Source organism: Mastigoproctus giganteus, chromosome 13 (genome assembly GCF_048544385.1).
Source record: "Mastigoproctus giganteus isolate SK-2022 chromosome 13, ASM4854438v1, whole genome shotgun sequence".
NCBI classification, from domain to species: Eukaryota; Metazoa; Arthropoda; class Arachnida; order Uropygi; family Thelyphonidae; genus Mastigoproctus; species Mastigoproctus giganteus.
In genome coordinates this window covers 143,955,510-143,975,018 of record NC_143587.1, presented here as the reverse complement: position 1 = coordinate 143,975,018, position 19,509 = coordinate 143,955,510, and the positions used below count along the sequence as shown (strand labels likewise).

The following is a 19,509-nucleotide window of genomic DNA, read 5'->3' as shown; positions in this document are numbered from 1 at the left end:
GCAGTCTCTCCTGTTAACAAGTACAGATGACAGGCTGAAAAAAATTCTACCCTTTGAGCCTTGCACAATCTTTCCAGGGCTGAATTGATTGACAGGGGTCTCATCATATACTCCCTCCTATCGTGTCTGGGCAGAATTGCAGACACTTTCAAATTCAACCCTAATTCACGGCTTTTTTTTCAACAGTGACCTGTACTTCTGTAGTTCCTAAGGCATTAGCAATCTCTCCAGGTGAAGAGATCTTTTTCCCATTGCAGTTAATAATAGGTGAAGGTGATACATGATATTTTCTGCTTAGCTTCTTTATTTTTCCCCAGATTATTTGGGTATCAGTATCTTTGTTGATTGATGAGGCAAACTTTATCCATGAATATTTTTTGGCCTTTCGCCGGATGTAACGAGCTTTGCTCTCAGTCTCTTGAAGTTAGCAAGATTGACAGTGGTTGGAGTTCCATAATGCATTTTTTTTCTCTTTTTGCTTTTTTACAATCACTATATCACCAGTGGTTGGTATGCCCACAATTTCTTATTTGAGACTGTTGGATGGCAGCTGGTGCAGCTGTTAGTATCTGCGTTTTGATATGATCGGTGGCAATGTCAATAGCAGAAGACTCAATGATATCCTCGTCAAAAGATACATGTTCAGTAAATTTTGTCCAGTTAGCTTTGGAAAAATTCCATTTCTTTTTTGTTTCTGTTTGTTTGGACTGATTGGTTTGAATGCTACAAATCAGCGGATAATGATCACTGTTTAGAGGATTGTCATGTACTGTCCACTATATAGTTGGAAAGAGGATCGGAGAGCAGATTGAGAGATCTATTGAAGTGGATGAGCCAGTAGGAAAATAGATGTAAGTAGGTAATCAACAGTGTCAAATTCTCTCTGTCAAGTAGAAATTCAATAATCTCACCACGCCCATCTGAGACCAGAGAACCCTACAGTGGATGAGGTCCATTATAATCTCCTAATAGACAGATAGGAGACGGTAACTGAGAAATAAGATTTTCCAGATCCTCAATTGTGCATGGACGATTTGGTGGAAGATATATCGAGACCACTGTCAACGTTATAACGATTACTATGTGGGTAGCAACAGCTTCTAATGGCATTTGCAATGGAATGTGCCTGGAGGGGACTCGTGATTCCACTAGTATAGCTACTCCTCCATGGGGGCTGTTAGTTTCAGATCGATCTTTTCTGAAGACAGTATAGTTTTTGACTGAAACAGATATTTTTGTTGTTAAATTCGTTTCTTGTAAGCATATGGCAGCAGGATTGTAACGGTGTAATTGTAATTGCTGCGAAAACCTCTGCAATTCCATTGTATGATTTGTTCCATTATTTGGTTTTGTGAGTGGAAGTGGAGTCTGTTTGCTTTTTGTAAGTGGCTTACAAATCAGCGGATAATGGTCACTATTTAGAGGACTGTCATGTACTGTCCACTATATAGTTGTAAAGAGGATCTGTCAGGTTTAGATTTTTCTTTTCTTGAAAAATTCAGGCATCTTGTGTCATTGCCTTCTTCCATATCATTATCTGCATGTATTTCAAGCAGATCTTCTGAGTTGGAGGTATCATCTGTGTCCACGCTTGATAAGTGAGATTTCTTCACGTCAACAGGATCAGATTTCTGCAAATTATCCAATGCTTGACAAGTGGGGACACTGGAATACAACTGTCAATGGTGTATTATTGCATTGGTCCACTACGTTTGGTGGAGATGGATGATAGTCCGAGAGGACTAATCGAGCCCAGTCTGAGATCGATGTGTCTGGAGGGATGGACACTTCTGTCTGACATGCTACTGCTTGATGACTGTAAGTAGCAGAAGCATAAGTGCATTTTGGCATACTTAATTTTATTTATTTTCTTGCCTCTTGGTAGGAAACTTTATTTTTAATTTTATACTTTTGTATTTTTTTCCCCAACTTCCAGAGGTCGCAGTCTTTGGAATATGCCGGATGGTTGCCTTTGCAATTTGGACACTGTGGGGTTGAGGACTTACATTCTGTTTGTGCACGAGTTTTACATCCACAGTTTGCACATGTTACGTCTCCACGGCATGCTGTTTGGGAATAGCCGAATTTCTGGCATTTAAAACATCTTAAGGAATTCGCAATATATGGCCAAATGGGACAGTTTAAATATCCTGCCTTGACTGAAGCTAGTAGGTTTGGAGAACTGAAAGTTAAAATTATACTCCAGGTAGGACTAAACTGCAATCTTTACGGATCATGATTTTTTTTGCCTGCGTGACTTTTTGTTCTTTAAGTTCCTGAACAATTTCATCTTCAAGAACATTCAATAGATCCCATTCAGTGATCACTCCCTTTGAAGAATTGAGGGTGTTATGTGGTGTGATTTGAACTGGGATTCCACTCAAGGATGTGAGACATAATAATAGTTCAGAGTGTCAAGAATTGGTGGTCTCTATTAACAAATCTCTAGATTGGAAACGTTTTACCATTTTTGGTGAACCTGCGGCATGTTCAAGGCATCTCTGAATGATGAAGGGGGGGGAGAGCTTGCTCACAGGTTGTGTTGAAAGAGAATGTATTATTAGGAAAGTTGGTGATTCCTGTCTGTCAGAGTCCTTTTTCATTCTCTTCGAGAGAGAGAGAAGTCAAGGTCAGTATCATATTTGTCACTTTGTTGAGAGCACTTCAGCTCTAAACGTGGAAATTCACTTGTTTCCATCTTTGCTCCTTTTAGCCCCGACGGTTGGTTTTTCTCCCAGGTTACCGGCCTCGCCCGTGGAGGCAGGAGCGGAGCCACCAGTAACCAAGCGGTTGTTTAAATTAGGGGATTTGGTTAGTGATATATATATATAAAGAATAAGAAAAGAAAGGTGGATTGCCTTTCTGGGTTTTTACTTTTGACTTTTAAAGTGCAGAACCACTTCAAGTAAATAAAATAACAACCGCACTAGAAAATAAACTATATCACTTTGGAGATCACTCTATAATCACAAGAAGAAAATCGCTTGGCACTCGGGGCCCATTAGCAGAAGCATATAAAGCATGAAAGCAAGCTTAGACAGCAACAACCATTCCCATTTCATCCATTCATTCGCTCAAATTTATGTCTAGTTCTGCCTTCAATTTATTTAAACTGTCAACTTCTACAATAACAGATAGAAGTTTGTTTCAGCAATCAACCACCCACTGGCTAAAGGCAAATTTCCGCACATCTATTCTACAAACTTCTTTCCTTAATTTGAATTTATGTCCCCTCAGGCAATTAATTTGGGCAAGAAGAATCCCATCAGCATTCAGCTTTCTCAAACCATACAAGGTCTAATACACTTCAATCATATCACCTTGCAGGTGCCTAGTCTCCAGACACTAATTTGCAAAATTTAAGCCTTTCTTCATAAGAGTAACCCTTTGCTCCATTCTTGTTGTTTGCTACAATCTTGTTGCCCTTCTCTGTATTTGTTCCAGCAGTTCTACATCCTTCCTAAAATGACGTTTCCAGACCTGTATACTGTACTCGAGGTGTGGACTGACCATTGCCTTATACAAGGGGATAATCTCTGCTAGAAAAATTCCCGTATATCATTGACAAGACTCCATTAGCTAAGCTTGCAGACAGTCTGCACTGCTCAGAAAACTTTATATCTGACTGCATAATTATCCCAGGTCCTTTTCATTCTCTACCACCCTGAGTGTAATACCACACAGTTGATACATTACTTTGGGGTTACTGCTACCCACATGCAGTACTTTACATTTTCCAATGTTAAACTTCCGTTGCCACCTCTCAGCCCATCTGCCTAACTTTTCTAGATCCTGTTGCAGTAGCATACTGTCATTAGTGTCATTAACAACCCTGCCAACCTTCATATAGTCTGCAAACATAGTTATTAAGCCTGATGTACCTTCATCAATGTCATTAATAAAAACAGAAAACAACAATGGACCCAACACCAAACCCTGGGAGACCTCACTAATAACATTAGTCCACGAAGAGTAGCATTCCTTGATTACCAATCTCTGTCTGCTCCCACTCAACCATCCCTTTATCCGTACCAGCAATTTGCCCTTAATGCCATACTGCTCCAATTTGTACAGCAGTCTTCCATGTGCAACAGAATCAAAAGCTTTCCTAAGATCCAAGTATATGACATCAAAATAATTTTTTGCTTCCAGTTCCTTTGTGACCACATCATAGTATCCAATCAAATTCATGAGACAAAATTTCCCCCTTAACAAACCCATGCTGTCTCCGAACTATAGTTGAAGTCTTGTCTAGATGATCCTGCAGTGTTTCTTTAACCAGTGCCTCCACTAATTTCACCGGAACATAAGTTAAACTAACAAGTCTGTAATTACTTGTGTCAACCATTGATCCTCCTTTGTGAATTCGAGTTAAGATTTGCACATCTCCGGTCCATGCGGACTTCCCCAGAGTCCAAGGAAGTTCTCATAATTATGGTTAAGGGATTGCTTACTTCCTTAGCTGCCTCCTTTAATGTAACTGGATTGACCTCACCACCACCCAAATGCCTTTCTTTTGTTTAACTTCAACAATTTCTCCTCCAATTTGCTCTCAGTTATTACAAAATCATTTAACTTACTGTCAGAGTTTAATAAACCTCTGGCATTCCCCTGTCTGAATTACTACTCATGTGTAAATGTAGATGCAAAATACTCATTCAGTTTATCAGCTACCTCTGCAGGATGATCAACAGTTGAACCATTGATATCAAGTGGACCAATCTGTTTCATCCCTATTTCTTCTAGAGTTTACACAAGTAAAGAACGCTTTGCTGTTTTTCATTACATCCTTTGCCAAAGATTTCTCGTAATCTGCCTTTGCCTGCCTAACCTCCTTTTTGACTTGATTTCAAAACAGCTTATATCTACCATAGGCTTCTGTGTCACCTGATAATTTAAATGTATGCCGTGCATTTTTCTTTTCTACCACGTCTTATTAGTTCATCTGACATCCATTTAGGCCTAAATCTTGAACAATATTTCTTAGTTGGCATGAAAAGCCTGGTAGCTTCCAAGATTAACTCTCTGAATGGTTCCCATTTATAGAATTTCCTGTTGGTAACATCATTAATACATAATTTCACATGATAATAGTGCTTTCCTTTCAAATACATTTAAAAACATTTTATGTGGTAGGACATATCAGTTTACTGAAAAGAAATGTGATTTATTGAAAATTAAATTAATCAAACCAATTAGAACAATTCATCTGCATATTATAATAAATACCTTCATGTAAATATAATATATGTAAAGTAATTCACACTTAAATGACAGATTTCAACTGTAAAAATTATTATTGTTCAGACACAGCATGGGTTTGTTAATTTGACTGGTACTATGATGTGGTCAAAAAGGAAATAAATGCAAAGAATAATTTTGATATCATATACTTGGATCTTAGGAATGCTTTTGATACTGTTGCACATAGAAGACTGCTGTACAAATTGGTGCAGTGTGGCATTGGGGGCAAATTGCTGCTATGGATAAAGGGATGGTTGAGAGGGAGAAAACAGAGTGGTAATTAATAGCCACTGCTCTTCGTGGACTAATGTTATTGGTGCATGCTGAATTGGTGCATGGACCCAACACTGAACCCCAGGGTTCAGTGTTGGGTCCATTGTTGTTTTCTGAATTTATTAATGATATTGATGAAGGTATATTAAGCTTAATGTCAAAGTTTGCAAACGATACAAAGGTTGGCATGGTTGTTAATGACACTAATGACAGTATGCTACTGCAACGTGATCTAGAAAAGTAGAGAAGATGGGTTAAGAAGTGGCAACTGAAGTTTAACATTTCCTGTTTATTTTGACTAATGTAAAGTACAGCATATGGGTAGCAGTAACCCCAGAGTAGATTGGTTGAGAGGTGGCAACTGAAGTTTATGGCAAATGTAAAGTACTGCATGCAGGTAGCAGTAAACCCAAAGTAACGTATCAACTGTGTGGTACTACCCTCATGGTGGTAGAGAATGAAAAGGACCGGGGGTAATTGTGCAATAAGATATGAATTTTTATGAGCAGTGCAGACAGTCTGCAAGAGTACTCATGGTGTCTTGTCGATGATATACAGGAATTTTTCTAGCAGGAATAGGAGGTGATTATCCTTTTGTATAAGGCAATGGTAAGGCCACACATTGAGTACTGTATACAGATCTGGAGGAGTCAATTTAGGAAGGATGTAGAGCTGCTGTAACAAGTACAGCGAAGGATAACAAAATTGTTATAACAAAGGATAACAAAGAGTTGCTCTTATGAAGACAGGCTTAAATATTGCAAATTAGAGTGTCGTCTGGAGGCTAGGCACCTGGGAGATGATCTGATTGAGGTGTATGAGGCTTTGAATGGTTTGAGCATGCTCAATGCTGATGGGATTGTTCCTCTTGCTCAGATTAGCATTAATAGATGCATATGATGCAAGAAAGCAAGCTTATGCAGCATCAACAAAAAAAAAAACAAAAACAAAAAAAAAAACTTGCATTTCACCCCTCCATTCGTTCCAAATGCCTGTCCAGCTCAGCCTTAAATTTATTTAGGCTATCAACTTCACAAGAAAAGATGGAAGTCTGTTCCACCAATAAACCACTCGATGGCTAAAGGCAAATTTCCGCACATCTATTCTACAACCATCTTTCCTCAATTTGAATCTAAGCCCCCTTAGGTTCTTAATCTTAGCAAGAGGAAGAATCCTATCAGCATTCAGCTTGCTCAACCCATTCAAGACCTTATACACCTCAATCAGATCACCTCGCAAGTGCCTACTCTCCAGGTTCTGCAATTTGCAGAACTTAAGCCTTTCTTGGTAAGAGCACCCTTTTGTTCCCCTCACCAATCTTGTTGCCATTCTTTGTACTCGTTCTAGCAACTCTACATCCTTCCTAAAATGAGGCCTCCAGACCTGTACACAGATTAATTGCCTGAGGGGACATAAGATTCAAATTGAGGAAAGATAGTTGTAGAACAGATGTGTGGAAATTCACCTTTAGCCAGCGGGTGGGTGGTTGATTGCTGAAAGAAACTTCCATCTGTTGTTGTAGAAGTTGACAGCTTAAATAAATTCAAGGCAGAACTAGACAAACATTTAGAGCGAATGGATGGTTGAAATGGGAAGGTTTTCGTTTTTTTTTTTTTTTTTGGCTGATGCTTTATAAGCTTGCTTCCTTGTATCATATGCTTCTATTAATGCTAATGCTATTTATCAGTACAATATGAATTAAATTACTCAATACAGCATATTTTATTCAGAAAGAAGAGAATAATTGAAAAAAACAAAGGATACAAGGAAGGAAATTTCTTGTAATATGCTTTTACTTGTTTCACTGTCAGCTGCCAGCAGCCTCTGAAAGATTACAAAACATACTTACATGTTTTGTTTTGTTTTTAAATTAAAGTCACAGACAATTTATTAATTTTGAGGAGTTTATTTACATTATTTAATTATTATTAATAAATATATGGAAAAAATGCACTTGAAAGTAAATACTTCATATAAAACAATTACAACTGGCATTAATACATGTTTTACAAGTGCCTATAACAATCCTCAGGGTTAAATGTTGAATAGGAGCAAGGTGTGCTAGCATTCTCTCCGTAGTAGAGTCATATACCAAGGCACCATAATCAATACGAGACCTAATTAGAGTTCTATACAAGTGAAGTAAGGCGTAGAGGTCTGCACCCCATGATGTAGAAGAAACAGCTGAGTATATTAACTTTTTTCTGGCAAGTAGTTGTAGATGTTTGACATATTCTAAGAAATTCAACTTACTATGAACAAGTAATATAAAAAAAAATTTTTTAAAGTCAATTCCTACTTAGGTCAACAAAGAAAAATTTTATTTTAGTTAATTTTTATTAAATAATTACAATTAATATAAATATGTATATACATATGACAGAATCACAATATTAAGTGGCAAAATAGAAAGCGAATTTCCTTGCAATTTTCCATTTTCCTTTCTATATATGGTGTTGGACTATTATTTTTATTCACATGTTTCATTTTCCATTTTGTTCCCTCCTTGACTCAGACTAGAACCCAGAATGAAAAAAGAATCTGAAAAAGAAATTTTTTTCCAGCGATCTACACGCTTCGCCACTGACGGTATTTATATCCTGCTAAATATCTTATATAAGAGAAATTTTTTTCTCCCATATAAAACTAAAATTAATTAATTAAATTTAATTAATGAATTAATATTTGAAAAAACTGTATTAACATCAAGTGTCATCCACTACAAGTTTAAAAAAATGTATTTGAACTTGAGTGGATGAATAACAAAAATTTATCAAAAAATTATTGATTTTCGCAAGAACTGAACTCGCATTCTTCACCTTCACGTGAAAAATACTGAAATCCTTGCATTTTACCGATTGAGCTACTGCCTGTTGATTTCAATTTTATTCCTAAATTTATATCCTGCTAAATATCTTATATAAGAGAAATTTTTTTCTCCCATATAAAACTAAAATTAATTAATTAAATTTAACTAATGAATTAATATTTGAAAAAACTGTATTAACATCAAGTGTCATCCACTACAAGTTTAAAAAAATTTATTTGAACTTGAGTGGATGAATAAAAAGTATTTTATTAACGATTGAAAATTTGAACAAGATATATAAATATATATAGGGAGAGTGTGAACTAATAGTAGGAATTGAAAAAATCAGGCCAAGGAGGCAAATGATATTCATAACTGAGACAGGATTATTTATTAAGTGTAGCTCTGGGTCAGGATGCATCTTTCATTTGTTACAAAAGTGAATGACACTAGATTTCTAATGACAGAGTCGGTACCAATTCTGCTCAATAATATTAAGTGAGATTTGTAGTTGCCCTTCAATGAAGTTCACATTCTGTGAACTGCAAGAAACAGTCAGATCAGCACCATAGAGGTATGAGTTTACAGGGTTGGGAATATGTTTGGCTATATGATTTATTCTTATTGCAAAAGATAGCACTGAGACCCAGCCTTGTGAGATTCCATCCTCTTGTATATAGATTTGCCAGGGGAATTGCCAATAGTGAACTTGAAAAGATCTATGATGAGGGAAGTTTTGTATGAAATATGGTAAGTGGCCTCTCAGGTCAAGGGAATGAAGGCCTTTCAAGATATCAAAATGCCAAATAATGTTAAAGGCCTTCTCTGTGTCAAGGTATCCCATAACAAGATGCTTGTTTCAGGCCGTAGCCTAGTGGTCAGGCGCGCGGGTGCATAAGTACACGTGCCTAAAGTGACCGGGGTTCAGTCCCGTGACTGCTGAATACGGTGGTGTTTCTTGTATTCTGTGTATCTTGTAAAAACTCCTCTGACCGTTTGGTCGTCCTGGAGTATAAACAGAAAATTTATTTTTTTTTATATATTCACTCCTGAAACCATATTGGTTATCAGAGATTAGCTTTTTGGAATCAAGATACCATGTCAGTCAGTGATATATAAATTTTTCTAGGGAAAAATTTATATTGCTGGTTTCCTGTATCTGCTTACCGGAAACCAGCAGCAACATAAAGCAAAACCTTCTCACTTACTATGAACACATAGAAAGCAGTTGACCATTGCAACTTCTTGGTATGCGATAAGGTAAAGTTTTTCACTGGTCAACTGCTTTCTATTGCGTTCATAGCCAGTGAGAAGCTTCACCTGCATGTCGCTGCTGGTTCGAGGTAAGAGGTTACGTGCATTCTATGTGAAAGCACAATTAGGGTGCTTAAACATAGAACACACTGCTTTCTGTGTGTTCATACCGAAACGTTGCACTGGTTAACTGCTTTCTGTGTGTTTATAGCAAGTAAGAAGCTTCCGCTTTATGTCACAACTGGTTTCTGGTAAGCAGCTACCTGCATTCTACGTGTAAGCATCCTTACTCAAGAATCTGGTAAGAGAAATAGGTCTACAGGTTTGAGGGATAGAGTGATCTTTCCCTGGCGTGGGAACTGCCAGTACATAGAAGTTGTGCCAGCAAGTGAGGAATGAATGTTCAATGAAGATAGATTGTAGGTCAGCAGCAGGGTTAGTGATTTGTTGACTAAGTGTTGAAGCATTACATAATATATCCAATATTGGGAGTCTGGGTGCGAGGTTAGCTTGTGCGGCCGAAGCTCCTTGAAGCTCTTGGAACAGAGAAGTTTTTCCTGATTTATTTTCTGATTTATTGGCTTAAATTGTCATATTAACTTATTTTCTAGAGTAGCTTTATATTCCTAGTTACGATACTTAGTTTAAAGTTTAACTTAGACAGAGATTTTGTAGGTATTACTTAGTATCGGTAACGGTATCAAATCCACGTGTTACAAATTGAACGAGAGGTCTTTTTTTTTTTTAACCAAATTTAGTCGATTTATTAACCAATTGTTATATCAAATTATCTTCTATAAGTAGATTATAGACCTAGTCAGGATCCTTAGTTTATTCTAAATTGAGATAGCGAGATTTGGAAGCTAATCAATACTTACGAGTCCGTAGAAATACCGTTCGTGAACTCCCGCCATTTTTACACGATAGCATAAGCTTAGTGTAGTATAGTGCATAATATAATATTGTCAATTAATCAGTAAATCTATTAATCTTGATAAACTTTATTGTCAGTTAAATTGTATTTTTAACTCTATAAATATATATAACGACTTAATCGTAACAAATAATTAATACATAACTATAGTGGTACACGTGATACGGAAGTTGTATAAAGGGAACTCGTAGAAAACATTAGATACCGAAAAAAAATATATAACATAACTGTTTTGGGATATAACTTAAGGATTTAATTTTTGTTTTGAAATTTTATTGAATTAAATCGGAATCATGACTCTGACCAGACCAGCAAAGCAAAAGGCTCAAGCTAATGGGAGTGCTGTGGTTCAGGGGAGAACTGAGGGGGGCAGTTGCCCTCTGAATCACAGTCTTTTAAAATGCACTGTTTGCTTGATGTTTGCGGAGTAGTCGGGTACGGGACATGATGCTGCCAAGGGGGATGTCTTTGTGTGTGCACGATGTAAGGAGTGCAAGGAAATCAGGCGACAACTCAGCGTTGTTATGGGCCTTTATGAGAGCTTGAAGGACAGGGTGGATGCCCTCGAAGGAAATAAATTGAGGGGCCCATCAAGCTCTCAGCTGCCCACATCAACGCCAGAGCTTGCACTTGGTCATCAGGCAACACAGAGGCAGCCCCCTAAGCAGAATGCGCTGGTCCCACAGGAACTAGTAGTTGTTGGTGACTCTATTGTCAGGGAAACGGGGAACATGCTTTGTAAAAAGGATAGGTGGAATAGGACCAGGGTATGTCTGCCAGGGGCAAAGGTTGATGACATTGTAGAGCGGATATCATCTTTTAAGGGCACAAAAGGTGATATAGTTGTACACGTTGGCACTAATGATATTAAGAGTAGGAGACCGGCGGAATTACTTAGCAAGTACAGGTCACTGTTGAAAAAAAGCCGTGAATTAGGGTTGAATTTGAAAGTGTCTGCAATTCTGCCCAGACACGATAGGAGGGAGTATATGATGAGAGCCTTGTCGATCAATTCGGCCCTGGAGGGATTGTGCAAGGCTCAAGGGGTAGAATTTTTTTCGGCCTGGACTGTACTTGTTAACAGGAGAGTTGCTTCTACAGGGATGGGATACACTTAAATAGAAAGGGTGCAAGAATTTTTGCTGATGCTGTCGAGGCAGTGTTAGGTGGGTCGGAAAACTGCTAGCTTGGGGGGATACAAAGACGAATAGATTAACAGTAGCCACTGGCAGAGGTGAAAGAGATTCTTGCACTGCTTCTATTGAAATGAGCAGAAGCCTGAAAAACAAGATTCAGGATATTTCAGAGACTGCTGGGAGTCATTGCGGTACAAGTAAACACATGGGTTGTGTTAGGGTAGCTAAGAATAGAAACAGGTGCATGTATACCTGCGTGTACACCAATGCTTGGAGTTTGGTAAATAAATTTGATGAATTTGAGGTATTGCTCAAAACATCAAAGGCAGATATTGTTGGGATATCAGAGACGTGGTGTCATACAGATATAAGTAATGCAGAACTGGAATTTGGGGAATACAATGTGTATAGAAAGGATAGACAGGACAGGAGGGGAGGAGGGGTTATGCTATTAGTTAAGAAACACAAAGTCCAAGGAAGTGAAGCCAGTCGACATCGATGGACAGGGCAGTATCGAGTCAGTTTGGTGTGACATAAGCATAGGGAAATCAAAATTGAGAGTAGGAGTGTACTATAGGCCTAATGACTCTGATGAGTATAATAAGATATTGTACAGGGAAATAGAGTGGGCCAGTAAATCAGAGAGTCTTATAATGGGGGATTTTAATTTCCCAGATATTGACTGGAATTTGTGGGTTGGTCACTCGCACACTAGCAAGGCTTTTGCGGATATATTGGATGATTGTTTTCTACATCAGCATGTTCGTGAGGCAACAAGAGGGAGCAATACTCTTGATCTGATTATCAGTAGTGATTCTTCATGCATTAAGAATCTTCAGATAAATGAACCACTAGGTGGCAGTGATCACAGTGTGTTGAAGTGGAATTTACTCAAGGAGGTAACTACCATCAGAGGTAAAGGGAAGGGTTTTTGTTTTCGTAAAGGCGACTATGATGGTCTGAGACAGTATTTAAATTCTATACAGTGGGACCAACTGGTGATGTTACCAACAGCAAACTCAAAATGGGAAGCATTCAAGGAACTAATCTTGGAGGCTACCAGGCTTTACATACCAACTAAGAAATATTGTTCAAGGTTTAGGCCTAAATGGTTGTCAGATGAACTAATGAGACATGTGGCACAGAAGAAAAATGCATGGGATACATACAAATTAATGGGTGACATGGAAGCCTATGATAGATATAAGTTGGTCTGTAACCAAGTCACAAAGGAGATTAGGCAGGCAAAGGCAGACTACGAAAAATCCTTGGCAAAGGATGCAAAGAAAAACAGAAAAGAGTTCTTTACATATTTAAACTCAAGAAGGAAAGGGATGAATCAGATTGGTCCACTGGATATTGATGGTTCAACAGTTGAGGATCCTGCTCAGGTGGCTAACAATCTAAACGAGTGTTTTGCATCTACATTCACGCATGAGGAGTTATTCAGGAAGGAGAATGATGTAGGTAAAGTAAACATTGGCAGTGAGCTGGATGATTTTGTAATAACTGAGAGGAAAGTGGAGGAGAGATTGTTGAGGATAAACATAAAAAAGGCACCTGGGGTGGATGGGATCTATCCAGTTATATTAAAGGAGGCAGCAAAGGAAGTAAGCAAACCCCTAGCCATAATTATGAGAGCTTCTTTGGACTCAGGGGAGGTACCCATAGACTGGAGATGTGCAAATGTAACCCCAATTCACAAAGGGGGATCAAAGGCTGACACAAGTAATTATAGACCTGTTAGTTTAACTTCTGTTCCAGGTAAATTAATGGAGGCACTGGTTAAAGAAGCACTGCAGGATCATCTAGACAAGAATTCAGTTATAGCTCAGACGCAGCATGGTTTTGTTAAGGGAAGGTCTTGCCTGACCAATTTGATTGGATACTATGATGTAGTCACAAAAGAACTGGATGCAGGGAATAACTTTGATATTATATATTTGGATCTTAGAAAGGCTTTTGATACTGTTGCACATGGAAGAGTGCTGCACAAATTGGAGCAGTGTGGCATTGGAGGCAAATTGGTGCTATGGATAAGGGGATGGTTGAGTGGCAGAAGACAGAGAGTGGTAATCAATGGACACTGCTCAACGTGGACTAATGTTATTAGTGGAGTTCCTCAGGGTTCAGTGTTGGGTCCGTTGTTGTTTTCGGTGTTTATGAATGATATTGATGATGGGATATCAAGTTTAATGTTCAAGTTTGCAGATGATACAAAGGTTGGCAGGGTTGTTAAGGACACTACTGACGCTATGCTGCTGCAACAGGATCTGGAAAGGTAGAACAGATGGGCTGAGAGGTGGCAAATGAAGTTTAACATTGACAAATGTAAAGTACTACATATGGGAAACAGTAACCCCAGAGCAACGTATCAACTCTGCGGTACTACACTGACAGTGGTGGAGAATGAAAAGGACCTGGGGGTAATTGTGCAGGCAGATATGAAGTTCTCTGAGCAGTGCAGACGAGCTGCAAGAGTAGCTCATGGTGTCTTGTCAATGATATACAGGAATTTTTCTAGCAGGGATAAGGAGGTGATTATTCCCTTGTATAGGGCATTGGTTAGGCCACATCTTGAGTACTGTATACAGGTCTGGAGGCCTCATTTCAAGAAGGATGTAGAGCTGCTGGAACGGGTACAGAGAAGGGCAACAAGATTAGTGAATGGAACAAAGGGTTGCTCTTACGAAGAAAGGCTTAAGTTTTGCAAATTACAGAGTCTGGAGACTAGGCACCGGCGAGGTGATCTGATAGAGGTGTATAAGGCTTTGAATGGTTTGAGCATGCTCAATGCCAATGGGATTCTTCATCTTGCTCAGAATAATCACCTCAGAGGGCATAAATTCAAATTGAGGAAGGACGGATGTCGGATGGAATGTGCGGAAATTTGCCTTTGGCCAGCGGGTGGTTGGTTGGTGGAACCGACTTCCATCACTTGTTGTTGAAGTTGATAGCCTAAACAAATTTAAAGCTCAACTGGACAGGTATTTCGAACGAACGGAGGGGTGAAATGGGAGTGGTGTGTTTTTTTTTTTTTTTTTTGGCTGATGCTGAATAAGCTTGCTTTCTTGCATCATATGCCTCTACTAATGCTAATGCTAATATTCCGTTGGGTCCAGCAGCACTTCTTGAAGTTTGAGTACAGTAAGTAGATGATTGTGTGGTAAAGAAGATGTTGTTTTGAAGTTCAGTTGGGATTTTTAGGCTGAAGCTTTAATCTTCTGAAATGTCACATCATATGTGATAGAGGCAGACAACTGTAAGAATAAGAACCCTAGAGCATTCGCAAAATCTGCAGGAGTAGACAGCTCCTGTCCATTCCAGTTGAAAATTGGAGAGGATAATGGAGGAAATTTTCTATTTATGTACTTTTTTTTTTTTTTTTCATACTATTCTTACATCAGTATTTTTATTAACTAAAGTTGCAAATAGGATCCAAGAGTCTCTTTTAGCTTTCTTCTTGATGTAGCAGGCCTTGGCTCTGAGTCTGTTATAATATTTAAGATTACTGGTAGTAGAATGTTTGCAGAATACATTACATGCTCGGTGTTTTCCTTTTTTGACACCCTTACAATTCCACCTGTTCCACCAATAATTTGAGTCTACAGACATTTGACTGTGATTGTGAGATGGCAATAGATGCAGCTGCTAGAATTTGTTTCGGAATACATTTGGAAACTGTGTCAACTGGACGAGATTCGGCGATCTGATTACCAAATGATACACGAGCAGTGTATCATTTGCCCAATCTGCCTTGGAAAATTTTCATTTTATGCAGTTTTCTGAAATTATGGAGTGTGATGTTTGAATTTTACAGATTAATGGGTAATGGTTACTGTTGAGCAGATCATCAAGAGCTGTCCACTCAATACTAGAAAAGACAATCAGAGAGCAGACAGAGATATCTACTGCAAAGACTATTTCTGTTGAGAGATGGATGTAAGTTGGTGAACCAGTATTTAGGATGGTTAGATTTTGAGCATTTCAGTGAGTTGTCCTTGTCCATCTGCACTGGGCAAACCCCACAATTGATGGTATCCATTGAAGATACCAATAAACAGAACAGGACTGGCAACTGCAGAATAAGATATTCAAGTTTATGAATTGTACAAGGATGATTGGGGGATCACTGTTTCATTTAGATGAAGAAGCTGAGTCTGTCTGCTTTTTGAAAATCTGTTTAACATGGTCAATTTAAATTTTATTTCTTTTTTTGGGAAAATAGATCTTGTCTATTTTCTCCTCTGGATGGATCTCCAGAGGATGAAATGAGTTCTCTGCTTGGGTTCTTACAGGAGTTGAATGGGCAGCAGGTGGTATTGTGAGTGGTATGTTTTAGCTCTGCTTGAAATCTGTTGCTCTGAAGATTGAAGTATAGAAGAGAGCAAAGATTGGGTAAATTCAGAAGTAGAGATGCTTGGTGAAACTGATGTATCAGTCTGGACTGATACTGAACAAAATTTTTTAGAGGCTTTGGCACGTATACATCTAGGTATCTGTAGTTGTAATTCCTTTCTTGCTTCTGGAAATGAGAATTCTTTTCCATCTTGTATTTCTGGATTTTTTCCTCTTATTTCCACTGTTATAACAATTTTTGGAGAAGTCTGGGTGACTGCCTTTACAACTGGTTCAAAGTGAAGACTGGGCATCACAGCCAGCTTGGGTATACTATTTTGATCCACAGTTAGAACACACTGAGCCACCTCGACAGACTGTTTGATAATGTCCTAATTTCTTACACTTATATAACATCTTATTGGGTTCAGAATAATGTTGTTGTTGGTGGTGGTGGTGGTTTTTTGGCACAAGAGCTACTATGGCCAAACTGCACCTAATCCTGTGGAGAGACAAGTAAAATGAGTTTATAAGAGCATATATAATGGAACTTCTCTATTAAGAACTTCTATTTAACAAATTTCTCTATATTACGAATTTTTTCTCAAAACATTGCACCTCGAAAAAAAATTACATGTAAAATTAACCGCATATAGCAAAGTGTTGGTCTCTCTATAACAAATTTTTAAAAAATTAGCAAAAGCATTTTTGAAGATTTTCAAGCATTTACTGCTAAACAGCCGCTCAAATGTATGGCTTCCTTCCCTCCGAAATTGCTCATTAGCATCTGAAATTAATCATCCTTTTAGTGAACGCTTATGGCCATTGACACCCGTAGGAGGGTCATTGTTTCATTTTCGTTACAGTTATAAAATCAAATGGGTTTTCTTAAAAGTGGTCATGAACTTTGCAATAAACAGGGTAGATTTGTAAATTGATGTTGGTTAAGGGGAAAAGAAATTCACTGTTGTAAACCTTTAGTGCGATGTGGTGGCAATACAGAATGCTTCAATAATCGGTTTTTAGTAAAGCTTACTGAGTGACATTTGTTTCTTACCTCAAACGTACCATGTGACCTTCCAGTCAATCATTATATGATAGTTTTTGTATATGTACGTTTTCATCTAACTGGACTCCAGTAGATTATTTTCATGATTTTTTTAAAAATTTTGTTCTTTTAGAACAATATGTCATCAATCAACATAGGCTATATGCTCGTTTTTTTTGAAAAGTAACATACAGCATACATTAACCATAAATTTTCTTTCATGTATATATGAATGAAAGCAGAATAAGAAAAATTCACAAAGTCGTATATTTTTTCAAAGTAATTGATATGAAAAGTCACATGATACTGTTGAATTGACAAGCGAATGTCATTGAGTAGGCGGTACTAACAATTCACTACACATGGCCAGTGCAGCAAAGTTTGCAGCACAATACGGTGTATTTAAGTAAAATTAAATGCAACAAGGCATCATATTTTTAAGAGTATAATAATCTATATAATATTGGTGTAAACACACCATAGACAACTCTTAAACAAACTTTGTTTAAGAGTTGTCTATGGTGTGTTTACACCAATATTATATAGATACTGTGTATGTATCGGCAAGAGCTGCAGTCAAGTAATTTTTACATTTGCGGAAACAATGTCGAAGAGAAAGTGTAAGTATTAATGATAAAGTCAAGATTCTTCATGATATTGACCAGGGTTTTAAGAAAAAAGATATTGTAGAGAAATACAGCATAACAGCAAGCAGTTTATCTACGATTTTAAAAAATCGAGAATCAATTTTAAAGACAACTGAAGGAGGAGCAGACATGAAGCTAATTAAGTTGTGTATATAGGAAGATGTTGATAAAACTGTTCTAAAATGGGTGCAAATGAAATTATATGTGAAAAGAATATACCAATATCAGTAATGACAGTATGCTGCTGCAACAGGATCTGGAAAAGTTGGGTAAATTGGCTGAGAAGTGGAAACTGAAGTTTAACATTGACAAATGCAAAGTACTGCATACGGGTGCCAGTAAACCCCAGAGAAATGTACCAACTATGTGGTGTTACACTCAGGATAGTGGAGAATGAAAGAGACCGTGGGGTAATTGTGCAGTCAGATATGGTTTTCTGAGCAGTGCAGACAGGCTGCCAGAGTAGGTCACGGGGTCTTGTCAATGATATACAGGAATATTGCAAGCAGGGATAAGGAGGTGTTTATCCCCTTGTATAAGGCAATGGTCAGGCCACACCTTGAGTACTGCATAGAGGTCTGGAAGCCTCATTTTAGGAAGGATTTAGAGTTGCTAGAACGAGTACAGAGAAGGGCAACAAGACTGGTGACGGGAACAAGGGGTCTCTTATGAAGAAATTAGTAGTAGTAGTAGTAGTAGTGGCGTGTGATGCAAGAAAGCAAGTGTATGAGCTTATGCAGCATCAGCCAAAAAAAAAAAAAAAAAAAAGGAAGGCTTAAGTTATGCAAATTGCAGCTTCTGGAGACTATGAACCTGCAAGGCGATTTGATTGAGGTGTATAATGCCTTGAATGGATTGAGCAGGCTTAATGCCTTCCTCTTGCTTAGATTACAAAGATGAGGGGGAATAGATTCAAACTGAGGAAAGATAGTTGTAGAATAGATGTGCAAAAGTTTGCCTTTAGCCAGCAGGTAGTTGATTGCTGGAACAAACTTCCATCTGTTGTTGTGGAAGTGATAGCTTAAATAAATTTAAGGCAGAACTAGACAAACATTTGGAATAAATGGATCAGTGAAATGGGAAGGGCTTTTTTTTTTTTTTTTTTTTTGGCTGATGATGTATAAGCTTTCTTTCTTGCATCATGTGCCTCTACTAATGCTAATATCAGGTCCAATAATTAAGCAATAAGCTTTGAAATTTGCACAGTCACTTGGATATACAATATTTAATGCGAGCACTGGATGGTTAGATCAATTTAAGAAGCATCACAGAATTGTGGAGAAGGTTATTTGTGGAGAAAAGTGTTAATGTAATCGAAGAAGATTGCAACAGTTGGAGGAACAACACGTTAAAGAAGATTCTGGAAGAATATGAACCGAAGGATGTTTTTATTAGTGAAGATAGACAGGAAATCAGAATAAGTAATCAATAGGCAGGATAGAGTTGCAGACTGGTGGTGAAATACTGGCCTTTCCCCCATTGTTAATGGAGAAGTTTCATTATGGATAATGACCATACCAGGTAGAAAAGGGTTGCCTGGGCGACACTGTCTACCCTGAAATTAAGCTCTCTGAGCAGCCCTTGGACTCAAATACCGAAAGGACAGTTGGCAGTCTGACTGGTGTTATAGAGATTTTCCCATCGTGGCTTAAAAACAGATGTGAAGATAGGGTTGTCTGGCAGGGATTTCAGTTTAAAAGTATATTTTAGTGAAAATTGCTTTCGTTGGGGTGACAGTAGAAATTCAGTTGCTACAACGTATAAACTGTAGACAGGGGATGTTTGGAATGCTCCAGGAGCAATGCAAATAGCACGATGGTGAACTG

The 19,509-nt window shown here is 38.0% G+C and overlaps 1 protein-coding gene across 2 annotated transcripts in view; it reads right to left on the bottom strand.

Moving 5' to 3' along the window:
- The window catches only part of aux (cyclin-G-associated kinase), a 703,221-nt gene that overhangs the window by 587,128 nt on the left and 96,584 nt on the right, over positions 1-19,509 (bottom strand). For both annotated transcript variants that reach the window (XM_090387776.1, XM_090387775.1), the window contains exon 3: positions 7,282-7,341. In XM_090387776.1, coding sequence (XP_090243902.1) covers positions 7,282-7,341 — 60 coding nt within the window. The remainder of the gene's footprint in view (positions 1-7,281; positions 7,342-19,509) is intronic.